Raw genomic sequence first — 12,460 nt, forward strand, 5'->3', positions numbered from 1 at the left:
GGGCAGATTTATGAGGTTATTCTTCAAGAAAGGGCGGGAGAGAGGGGAGGCTGTGGCACATCGCTTAGCCCGGGGGGCGGGCAGGGAGCGGGGGGAGCGAGGGAGGCTTTGAGCTGCAAGGACCTTGCAGGGAGCCGGGCGGTGCAGGAGAGGAACAGCGGGATGGGGCTGGGCGGGCTGGAGCCCAGGGCTTGGGGCCGGACAGCTGCAGCTCCCTCCATCCCCGGCTCCTCCATCCATCCCCGGCTCCTCCATCCATTCCCCGGCTCCTCCATCCCTCCATCCCCGGCTCCTCCATCCCTCGGCTCCTCCATCCGGGGTTCCTCCATCTCCAGGCTGCTCCATCACCTGCCTCCTCCATCCCCCGGCTCCTCCATCCCTCCATCCCCGGCTCCTCCCTGCCTCCATCCCTCCCTCCATCCCCCGGCTCCTCCATCGATCCATCCCCGGCTGTCTCCCTCCATCCCCCGGCTCCCTCCATCCCTGGCTTCTCCATCCCCCGGCTCCTCCATCCATCCATCCATCCATCCATCCATCCATCCATCCATCCATCCATCCATCCATCCATCCCCCGGCTCCTCCATCCTCTGGCTCCCTCCATCCCCGGCTCCCTCCCTCTCTCCAGCCCCTGTCTCTTCCATCCCAGGGTGACCTGGGCACCAGCTGCTGGTTATGCGATGCTGTCCCTCCTGCAGGGTGACCTGGGCACTGGCTGCTGGCTTTGGGATGGGGCAGATCTGTCCTGCATCTCCCCTCATGCAGGAGTTGAATTCAGCCACTCTCATGGGTCCCTCCATTCTTGATCAGCCTAATCCCAGTAGCAATCTACATCCACTCTGGAACAGAAAGCCTCACCTCCTTCTGAGAATGAAAATTCATTATAAACTTCAAAATCCCCATCAGCCTAAAAATAGACTTCTACTCCCTTACCTTCTTCCCCATTGCACTGTTGATACCATGATCTATCCTACAATTTGCAACATGATATATGGCCTCAGACTCTTATATTACAAAATTTTTCACCTACCTACCATTCTTCCTAATCACCATATTCATCCTAATCATTGCCAACCTCCTATTTGTCCTATTCATTGGCTCAGAAGATTCCAGAATTCTGTGGTATCTGAAAGTGTCCCTACCAAGAGTCAGAGATCTACCCACATCCAGATGCCCATCACCACTTCAACCAGCCGTGTAAGAGAAGCCTCTTTGCTTTGGAACTGGGATCCTGGGGAGGTCTCAGGCGTGATGGCACTGTAGGCACAACCTTTGTCACCTGCATTGTCACCTGCATTGTCACCTGCATTGTTATCCGCATTGTCACCTGCATTGTCACCTGCAGCACTGCCTGTTGTAGCTGGAAGGACTTGAGGGATGCACCCCTGTGATGGTGTTCACTTCACAGGGGTCTGCGGATGAGGGAAGAGACGAGGATCTGACTCTGGGTTTCAGAAGTTTTGATTTATTATTTTATGATATATATTGTAGTAAAACTATACTAAAAGAGTAGAAGAAAGGATTTAATCAGAAGGCAAGCTAAGAATAGAATAAGAAGGAATGATAACAAAGGTTTGTGTCTCGGACAGAGAGTCCGAGCCAGCTGGACTGTGATTGGCCATTAATTAGAAACAACCACATGAGACCAATCCCAGATGCACCTGTTGCATTCCACAGCAGCAGATAATCATTGTTTACATTTTGTTCCTGAGGCCTCCCAGCTTCTCAGGAGGAAAAATCCTAATGAAAGGATTTTCCATAAAAGATGTCTGTGGCACACCCCTTGTTCATGGACCAGTTTCCTCCCCAGCATCCCATTAATGCCAGCCCTACCCACACTGGACAAACAGCAGCCAGGTAAAGGGAACACTGCTGGATCCAAACCTCGTGGCATCGAGAGCAGAAGGGAGCAGAGCCTGTGGCAGAAAAGGGGCCTGGGACATGAAGCAGCAGGAGGAAATGGGAAGAAACGTCATGAAACTCATTGGAAATTCAGAGACTTCTGAACTTCCTTTCCCTTGAGCCTAGAACAAAGAGCCAGCATGTCAATATTTAGCATAGGACAAAAAAACAAACAAAACTGTGTTTTAAAAACAGCAAAATGTTTTGATTTGGTAGTCTTGAAGTCCTGCAATGTGAATATTAAATGGCCTATGGGTAAATGTAACACCAGCAGGTGAAAATATGTAAATGGAAACTCTTTTTTAGAAAGACACCGTGAAATGAAAACATTGAAATGATCTCTCCTGATTGAACTTGTTACTACATTTCTACCATTTACAGCCCCATGAACACTGTCCATTTTCATTAAGCTTTTCCTTTTCAATTAAATGAGATATTGCTTGGAAAACCATCCCACCAAACGTGCTCCTCAGGCTGCTCCAGAACTGACTTCACTATTAAGGCATGCTGAGAGCTCTGGGGCTCAGCCTGGAGAAAAGCAGCTCTGGGGAGACCTCAGAGCCCCTTCCAGTGCCTAAAGGGGCTTAAAGAAAAGAGGGAGAGCAACTTTTCCTGTGGGCAGATAGTGACAGGAAAAGGGAGAATGGCTTCCCACAGACAGAGGGCAGATTTAGATTATATGTTCATAAGAAATTCTTCCCTGTGAGGGTGCTGAGGCCCTGGCCAGGGTGCCCAGAGAAGCTGTGACTGCCCATCCCTGGCAGTGTTTGGGGTCAGGTTGGATGGTGGAAGATGGAATGAGATGATCTTTGAGGTCCCTTCCAACCCAGACTATTCTGGGGCTCTAAGATTAATGGTCCTGCAATTCTGGCTTTGCTCTGAGCACTCCCACCCACCCCTCACTCCCTCCAGCCCCCTGACCTGGGCTCCCTCACCACTATTTTTTCTGCTTGCTGTGGAGTTTGGTGTCTTTGCACTGCCCTGAGCCTGGAGTCCAGACGCACAGCCACAAAGCATCCGCAGAATCGTGCTCATCATCCTCAGTGCAGGGATGAAGGCACACTGAGCACTGCCAGGGGACCAGGGCATTTCAGCTCCAGATGGCCTGGGAGATCCACCTTGCCCAGAGGATACAAAAGAACATTTGGAATCACTTGCTGAGGAGCTGTGCTGTTTCCTTGGTGCTGTTCAGGTTCTCTCACAAGCTGTGCCTTGTCCCAAATTTTCTCAGTTTGATTTTCTCCACCTTGCAGGCTGGGGAGCAGAGGACAGGAATTCCTGTTTCTGGTTAGTGCCCATCTCCCTGCTCCAGAGGGAAACACCAGCCAGAGCTTGGATTCAGTGCCAGCAGCTCTCCCTGAAGTCAGTCCTTGGTTTGGACCAGCTCATTTGTGTATCCCAAAGTGCCATTGGCAGCAGTGCTGGGAGATGTTCCCCCTTGGGGCACTCACAGCAAAAAACCACTGTCACCCATGGGAAAGCCTGAGGCTGTGATTGAGGTGCTGGGCAAAGGGAGCTGAACCCCTGCCTGTCCCTAAAGTCTTTGGGGTGCTGCTGGCAAGGATGCAGAGCACACCTGTGGAGTGCCTGTATGGAGTCAGCAGATGGACTCTATAGAGTCCCTTTGAAGGAACCCAAATCCCTGAAGGCAGGAAACCCTTCTTAGTCTTGATATTTCAGGTGTGGGGGGGAAAAAAAGCTCCTCAAAGCTGATAAATGGTGAATATAAACCTGTGAATGCACTGCAGTGTGCAGAGCCCAGCTCTTCAAGTGCCCCTCACCAGCTTTATCTCCCTCATCCACAACCCCAAGCTCATAAACATTTCCCATTGTTCCTGTTTTGGTTTCCTTTCTCCCAGGCATTCCCAAGGAGGAGATTGTGGGCTTTGGACTGTACAGACATCCTGGATTGCAAGATAAGTGTGAATTCTATCAGCATCTGTCAGAGCTGGGGCCGTTCCCTTCTGTTCATTGGGCAGTTTTCTTTATCTCTCCCACAGCCAATCCTCCCTCCAGGAAATATCCTCTGTTAATGGGCCATTAATTATTAATTATCTTCCGTCCATGGCCAGTGAGTGTCCCTGCAGGGCTGATCCAATTCCAGCATCCCATGGGGAGATGCTCCGCCCAGGGCAGGAGCCAAGCATTCCTCCCTGGATCCAATCTGAGCCTGGCACAGCACAGCAGCCTTTGCCCGCTGCATTGCCAGAGGAGCAGCTTTCTGCTGCCCTGCATTGCCAGAGGGAGCCCAGGCCCATCTGCAGCAGCCCTGGAGCTGCAGAGGAAAACTCCCCCCTTGTGCAGGATCCCTGCTGCAGCAGAGCCACAGCTGGCACTGCAGGAGGGCTGAGCCCCCATGGGATGGGGCTGGGACACCAGCCTGGCACACAGGGGGCACGGCATGGTCGGACTCTGACAGTGGTTTTTTACTTCATTTTTAATTTTTTTTTATTTTCTTCCCTAATAAAGAACTGTTATTCCTGCTCTCATATCTTTGCCTGAGAGCCCCTTATTTTCCAAATTATAATAATTTGGAGGCAGGGGGTTTACATTTTCCATTTCAAGGGAGACTCCTGCCCTCCTTAGCAGACGCCTGGGTGTTCAAACTGACACCACAGGGCAGGAATGGCTCTTCCTATCAGGCTGCCAGCAGGAAGGAAGGTCAGGCAGAGAGCAGCCCCAGTCTGCTGTAGCAGTATTTGGTAGTCCTGGGCTACATCGTGGCCTGACAAGTGGAAGGGTCTGGGGGTGAGTCTGTGCCTCTGTGGTGTGTTTGGATGGGTTGTGGTGCAATCTGGGGCTCCTGTGGTGACCTTGGCATGAAGAAGGAGGTGTGGATGGGCCCTGGCACTGGGCAAGCATCGGGCACAGGATGGTGACTCACTGGTCTGTACACAATCACCTGGGGCAGGAGGGCAGCACTGGCCCCAGGAAGGATTTAATTTACACTTTGCGTTGGGACTTTGTGCTCTCTGAATTTTGGCTGTTCCCTCTTTCTTCCTAGGGTGTGTGACTGTCCTAAAGGCACACAGGGGTCCCTGTCACCCCTGCAGGGAACCCCAGGGAGGTTTAATCACCCCTTCAGCCTCAACACCCTCCAGGGCTGTCCTGCCTGCCCAGGGTTCCCCAGGGCAGCCCCACATCTGCTGTGCCAGCTCCTGGGGCAGTTCCTGGGTGCTCCCCCTCCTGGGGAGCTCTGCTGGCTGTCCCTACCACAGGGGGGCTGCAAGGGGCAGATGTTGCACATAGGGAGGGGTTTGGGCTGGGGGGAGCTCCTTCAGCTCTGCTGCTGTGCTGCTGCAGGCACCAGCGGTGTGCGAGCCTGCAATCCTGCTGCCTCACCCACCTGCTGCTCTGTGGCTCTTTAGGAATTGCAAATATCAAGAACCTTTCCTCACTCTGCCCTGTGCTGGACCCAGCACTGTATGACATGGGAAGTGTCTTCTCAGCTTCAAAGCATCCCTGTCTCCTGCACATCCCTGTCAGGGCTCTGTGGCACCTGATTCCAGATGGCAGCTCAGAGGAGATGCCCTCAAAGGGTGAAGCAGGGCCCCAGACTCCCAGGGGGATGCTAAATTCCAGACAGGGTCTCAAAATGTCTCTGCAAGGTGAGAACAGCCCTGAAGGCTCCTGGTCCCATTCTCCTCAAGAGAAAGAGTGTGGGGAGTGAGGAGCATCACAAGATGCTTGGTGACACCTGGGAGCAGCCAGGACCTGCTGCATTTCCCTCCCCCAGCTCTGGCTGTGGCAGCAGCCTGGCAGCCCCATCAGCTGTGTCCTGCCCCACATCTGCCAGCCCCATCATCCTGCCCACGTCTGCCAGCCCCATCAGCTGTGTCCTGCCCCAGGTCCCTGCTGGTTTCCCAGGACACAGAACAGCTCTGCAGGCTGTGCCTGGGTCCACAGTGAGGTGTGCAAGGGCAGGATCACAGCAGGCACTGGTGTTTCTGGGGATAGGTACAGAGCAGCAGAACTGCCTGACCCCTCCGTGGGGCTGGGGAGACCAGAGACCCCTGGGAAGGGGGGGATGGCTCCTCCAGCTGAGCTTTGAGCCGTGGGGCTTCTGGTGTGTGGCACCCTCCAGGTTTGTGCCCCTGATCTCTCCCCCTGCAGTATCTGCCTTCCCCTCTGCCACAGGGCTGTGCTCCCCTGTCCTGGATTGCCAAGCAAATTGGATTCCATGTGCCATTTTATGGCAGCTGGTTTCTGGTCATTGGGCAGTTTTCCTTATCTCTTCCACAATCACTCCTCCCTCCAGGGAGAGATAATATTATATTATAATATTGATTATCTGCTGATAACAGCTATTGAATGTCCCTGCATGGCTGATAAGAACTACAGCATCCCATTGGGAGATGTGAGCCCAGAGGGAGGAGCCAAGCATTCCTACCCGGATATAATCTGGAGATTCTGGAACACCAGCACAGCTTCTCCACTGGATTGCCCAGAGGAACAGCAGCTGCCTCTTCTTCCACTGGATCTTCAGAGGCAGAGACTGCACCTTTCTCCAGGATCCCTGCTCCAGCAGAACCAGCCCTGACCCTGCAGGAGGGCTGAGCCACAATTCCAATGGGACTGCTGCCAACAGCCTGACCCACAGGGTGTCAGGCTGTGTTCTGACTCTGTCAGTGTTGTTCTAGTGTACTGCATTGTTTATTTTATCCTTTTATTTTTCTTCCCTATTAAAGAACTGTTACTCCTGCTCGCTTATTTTTGTTGCCTGAGAGCCCCTTAATCTAAAATTTATAGCAATTCAGAGGGAGGGGTTCACATTCTCCATTTCAGGGGAGGCCCCTGCCTTCCTTAGCAGACTCCTGTCTTTCCAAACCAAGGCATCCCCACTTGCCCCACTCTGCCCCACACACTGCTCACACCAGGAGGATTGATCAGCCTTCACAAAAACAGGAACAATACTTAAGAGTGTTACTGCTCTCTTTAACTATTGACTGGAAGAGTGTAGAGAAGCTGGAGCCAAGATCTTCTTGGAGCTGTGCAGGGGAAGGATGAGAGGTAATAGGCACAAAAGAACCAGAGGAATTTGCAATTTGATATTAGGACTTGTGGGATTGTAAAGAATGAGAAAAAGTTGAGGGATTCTTAGAGATACTCCTAAGACTATCCAGTTCTGCTAGACAAGATCCTGACCAGCCTCACAAGATGGACCCACTAGAATGTGGATAGGAGACATCCAGAAGTGTCTTCCAGCCTGAATATCTGGGCAATCCATCCTGCACCTCCCCATGTATGTGGCTGGGTATAAGAACCTGTCCCATCCCCCTAGCCTGTGCAGGGTGAGGGTGTGTGTGCTCCCTGCCCAGCTGATGTCCACACGTGGCCATGGCACCACTGGTGTTACCTTTCCATCCCAAGGTGCTCTCTGCTGAGACAGATTCTCCCTTTCTTTCCTGCAGTGACAGCTGGACAGGCCAGCACATCCCTGGGGGGACCTGGCAGGCACAACCAACACGGTGTCTTTTGGGTTTTTGTGAAAAAGGAGCAGCCTCAGCAAATTGAGATCATTACCTCACCCCAGCATTGCACCTGTCCCCCTTGCAGGGGCTGGTAGCCAGGTACATGGGACTGAGGGAGTCAGGATTATAAATTGTTACAAAGCAGGTGAAATATTTCTGATTTTCTTTTTCCTCTTGGGTGTTAATTTTTAAAGAGTCCACTCTCTGGTAATTTTAAATTTTTTGCTTTTGACCATATTTTGAATGTTAAATATTCCCATGTCACTATGAGGAACAGTTAATTTCCAGCTGCCTCACGTTAGAAAACCCTTGGCTGGTGGTTTATTTTTGCTTGTTCATTTTGCATCATTGCTACTTTTCCTTTCTCATTAACTGCTCCTCACCCCTCCTGGGGCAGGGGCTGCCCTGAGCACCTGCACCCAATGCAGGCACCTTCCTGGTGACAGCCATGGGGACAGAACTGCACCAGCCCCTGTGATTCTGGGCAATCTGAGGTGGGGCTGCTCCTCCAGCTCCCGTGCAGGGTGTCCAGTGGTGCCAGGGATCACAGCCAATATTTTAAGCACCAAGAAGCTTTTCCCATTTCCCCATCCTCCTGTAAGCCCCTTAGTGCAGTGGCCTCTCTGCTGCACAGGACCCTTCCCCAATGCAGCTCCACTCTCCTGCACCCCCAGCTTGCTGCAGTTCTCTCCAGGGAGCCCCAGAAGCTCCAGCCCCCTGTGCTGCAGCCCCAGAGCAGCTCTGACACACACTGAGGGACAGAGAGGGGGTAGGTGACACAGGACACCTCATGCTAAAGGGGAAATCTCTCCCCTCTCCTGGACCACAGCTGCAATTTCACCAGTGATGGAATTTTCACACTGAAAACACCTGGCTTGGGATGGATGGGATCGGGGTCATGTTCAGAGAGGTGCAGGAGTGAGCACGGACGGGATTCTTGCAGGGACACAGCACAGGGGGAGGTGGCACCGACAGGATGGGGCAGGGACACCAGCTCATTAGTGTGAGGCAGTGTCTAATCAAGGGTGATTACTGATCCTTTCTTTTGCTCCGGAGGGAATGCTGCTCTCACAGTGCCAGTGGCTTGCTGACAGCACAGGGCACGGAGCAAAGCTGGAAAGTTTTGAGAGCAGCTGCCTTCAGCTCCATGCTCCTGCTGCCCTTCCAGGCTCCCTCTTCAGCCCTTGTGGCTCTCCAAGCACTCCAGCATTTCTTTACATATTTGAATGTGGAGTTCAAGCCTGTATTTCCACGAAGAACTAAGATCTCACTCCAATATCCATACTTTCTACAGAATTTATGCTGATTTGCTGTGACAAGCCAGCTGCCCACTAGCTCGGTGCTCCTGCTGCCCTTCCAGGCTCCCTCTTCAGCCCTTGTGGCTCTCCAAAGCACTCCAGTATTTCTGTACATATTTGAATGGGGAGTTTAAGCCTGTATTCCCAAAAAGAACTTAGATCTCACTCTAATACCCACACTTTCACAAAATTTATGCTGATTTGTGACAAACCCCCCCACCTGTACCTGGGGTGCTGATCTCACACAACTCGCTGACAGTAGTGACAGGAGCAGGGAGGAACCCAGCTCTCCAGGGCTGCTCCAGGCATTCCCAGCTCATCCTGACTCTCCACCTCCATCCCATCCCTTCGATGCTCTCTCTCCCTGGCAGGGTTATTGGGGAAGCACCAGACGGGTCGGTTTTCCCCAAAGAGGAATGGAGGAACACTGAGGCTCCCCCGACGCCACTGGGACAGACGCGGGGAATGGGGCTGGGGGACACCGGGAACGGGACCGGTGCGGACGCGGGGAACGGGGCCGGGACAGACACGGGGACAGGGCCGGGAGAGACACCGGCTGCGGAGCCGGGACAGACACGGAGGATACAGACATGGGGAGCGGGGCCGGGACAGACACGGGGAACGGGGCTGGGACACCGGGAACGGGCCGGGACAGCCCATGGGGGAACGGGGCCAGTGCGGACACGGGAGATAGAGAAAGGGGAACGGAGCCGGGACAGCCCATGGGGGAACGGGGCCGGGAGAGACACAGGAACGGCACAGACACCAGGAACGGGGCCGGAACAGACACGGAGAGAGCGGGTCCGGTACAGCCCATCGGGGAACCGAGCCGGTACAGCCCATGGGGGAACGGGGCCGGTACGGACACGGGAGAAAGACGCGGAGAGCGGGGCCGGGACAGACACCGGGAGCGGTACAGACACCGGGAATGGGGCCGGTACAGACACGGAGAGAGCGGGTCCGGTACAGCCCATGGGGGAGCGGGGCAGGTACAGACACCGGAACGGGGCCGCGGCCAAGGGGCAGCACCGGCAGCATCCCGAGGTGCGGGGTGCCCCAGGCTGTCCCGAGGGTCCAGCCCCGCTGAAATCCAGCATTTGTGACAGCGCCCCGCTGCACCGCTCCGGCCGGCAGCACCTCCGAGCATCCCCCCTGCTCCATGCACAGCGATCTCTGTCCCAGCGCTCCGTGTCCCAGAGCTCCGTGTCCCTGCTGCAGCCACCGTGGGCAGGGTGACGGCGGCACTGAGCTCCGGGAACACCGGAATGTCCCTGGGCTCGTGGGACAGTTGTGCAGCTCCCAGCCCAAGGGACAGCGCTGCGGGCATGACCTGCAGCACCTTCTCTGAAGAGTGGCACCAACGGATGCCCCATCCTGTGGCACCCCAGGGTGAACGGGGTGCCATCCTGTGCCATCCTGCGGCACCTCAGGGTGAAGGGGGTGCCCGATGGGGCTGCCCCTGCCCCCACAGGAGCCGGCAAGGTTCTGCATTCTCCCACATTTGCCTGTGGCTTCTCACTCGTGGGCAGCCGGTTCCAGACCAGCCCCAGGGACAGCTCTGTGCAGTCACACCTCATGCCACAAGTGGTTCCCTCTCCCAGGGAAAATACAGCCTGCATGACACATTTCTCTCATCTTTCGTGGTCTCCAACGAGCATCGTCCTTCTCCTGCCTTATTTCCCTCCCAGCTAAGCCAGCACAGCTCGGGCCATCCAGTGGCTGCACAATACTGCGCTCCTCAGGCGAGCGGGAGGAGCAGAACAGCTCTCACCCAGCACTGGCACCCAGCAGCTCTCACCCTGCACGGGCACCCAGCAGCTCTCACCCAGCACCCGCAGCTTCCGCCTGGCTCTGCACAATCTCCTCCTGGGCGGGTTTGGGTGCTCTGCTCTGACAGCTGAGCACCTGCGTCTCTGTGGGAAAAGCACCCCCATGGTCTGTGTGCCACCCCAGGCAGTGAGCACAGCATGAACATCCATGCCCAGCACTGCCTGGGGCTGCCGGCGCTCCCCGAGGGCACACACGGCTTCCCCTGGCACTGCCCTGGCTGCATTCCGAGCCGGGAATGCCGCGCTCCTGCCCAGCCCGCTGCCAAACAGCCGCGGCTGCAACGCCGGGTACGAGCTCAGAAAGCATCAGGGATAACCTGTACCCCTGAGAGGGATGTTTCCTCTCCCGGTTAAACCCTGAGATTTTCCACTGCCGTTTATCAGGATCCTTAGCCATCACCAGAATGATGGCACCGAGACCACCTCGGGGCTAGAAATGAACGCAGCAGTCTCTGTCAATTAACCCTTCGGGGCACGAAACATTCAGATAATCAATAATTCCTCAATAAAATTAATACATAAATCATCACAACACTTACCAACACCCCAAACCTCCTCCTTTAATACTCCTTTTATAAAGGCAGCTCGGACACTGCTGGTGGCCAGCACAACCCGAACCCCGCAAAGCTCTGAGTTATTGCAGCTATTGAAACGCTTGACAGAAGGATCCCAGAGCAGTTCGCGCTAATTGCTGTGTAAAAACACTCCATTATGTGCTCAGACAATCAAAATCGACCCGGCAAGTCAGTTCAGGGTCCGCTGCAATCCCGGAGCGAGCAGAACATCGCAGCGCAAACATTGCGGGAGGAGGGGAGCCTGGCAGCTCCTGCCCCAAGAGCTGCCTTTTCCCTCGTTATTTCGCTTGGTTTCTAATTTCCACAGGAAATTTAATTTCGGGAATATGTGGCACCAGCTCCCAACGCGGAGGAAAGCTGCAAGCTGTCGGAGGGCTGCGGGGGAAGCGTCGCAAAGAGAAGCAGCGAGGGTTTGGGGTCAGGCTGTACTCACAGGTAGGCGGTGAGAGGGCTCAGGCTGGCGGGGAGCTCCGAGAGCCCCAGCTCGGAGCAATCCACCGAGAGCACGATGCCATCCTGCTCGCAGTGGCACTGGGGCGGGCAGGAGGGCGCGCCCGGCTCGGCGGGCACCGCCTGGCAGCGGGCACTGCCCGCCAGCACGATGCCCCACAAGAGCAGCAGCCCGTCCATGGGCACCGGGCAGCTCCGGGGATGCGCAGGCATCGCTGAATGATCTTGGTTATTGGGTTTCAAGGGCTGGGCAGGGGCGTGAGACACTCCAATGGGAGGAGTTAAACTTTCTGCTCTTTCCTTCTCTCTCTCTCTCTCTCTCTTAGAGCTGGCAGGAATTTCATTCAAAGGGAAGAAAGGGGAAAAAAAAAAAAAACCAAAAGGAACCTCAACAAATAAAGACCTGTTCATAGCTCCAGGACGCAGGGTTGTTTTGTAAGCGTGTTTTTGTGAGATAGCAGGGCAGGGGAAGGCAGAGCTGCCTCCAGCAGGGCAGGGGAGTGAAGCAGCGAGGCAGGAGCACCCAAGGCACTTCAAGGGCTCCGGACTTGGGGACGCTGAAATGGAACCCCAGATAAAGAACTGAGTGTCTGTGCTGGGTGCTGAACTCAGCTGGGACAGGAACGTCAGGGGAGAAGGGACTGAGGAGCTCAGGAGCAGCTCTCTGCTGGGAGCGACCATGCCCGAGGCTGTCTGTCTGTCTGCCTGTCTGTCCTGAGCTGTCCCTCTCCAGCAGCCTGGGATGGAGCGGCAGTGTCACAGGGAGGGACACGGTGCTGTGTTGGCTCTGCCCAGGTGTGACCCTGTCTGAGCTGTGCTTGCAGGAGCTGCCCAGCCCTGGTGGCAGGAGAGGGGCTCGGCTCCTTCCAGAGCTCTTCCTAACCCTGGCTAAAGTGGCCAAAGTAGAGAAATAACCCATTGAGAGGGGGTTTGAGCAC

The 12,460-nt window shown here is 55.0% G+C and overlaps 1 protein-coding gene across 1 annotated transcript in view; it reads right to left on the reverse strand.

Annotated features, from left to right (window-relative positions):
• LGR6 (leucine rich repeat containing G protein-coupled receptor 6) overlaps positions 1–11,702 on the reverse strand; it is a 170,004-nt gene extending 158,302 nt beyond the window's left edge. The window contains exon 1 of the mRNA XM_054290752.1: positions 11,506–11,702. Coding sequence (XP_054146727.1) covers positions 11,506–11,702 — 197 coding nt within the window. The remainder of the gene's footprint in view (positions 1–11,505) is intronic.
• Between the last annotated feature and the right edge of the window lie 758 nt (positions 11,703–12,460).

Source organism: Melozone crissalis, unplaced genomic scaffold, assembly GCF_028551555.1.
Source record: "Melozone crissalis strain CALT ecotype California unplaced genomic scaffold, PUWL_Pcris_2 ptg000086l_1, whole genome shotgun sequence".
NCBI classification, from domain to species: Eukaryota; Metazoa; Chordata; class Aves; order Passeriformes; family Passerellidae; genus Melozone; species Melozone crissalis.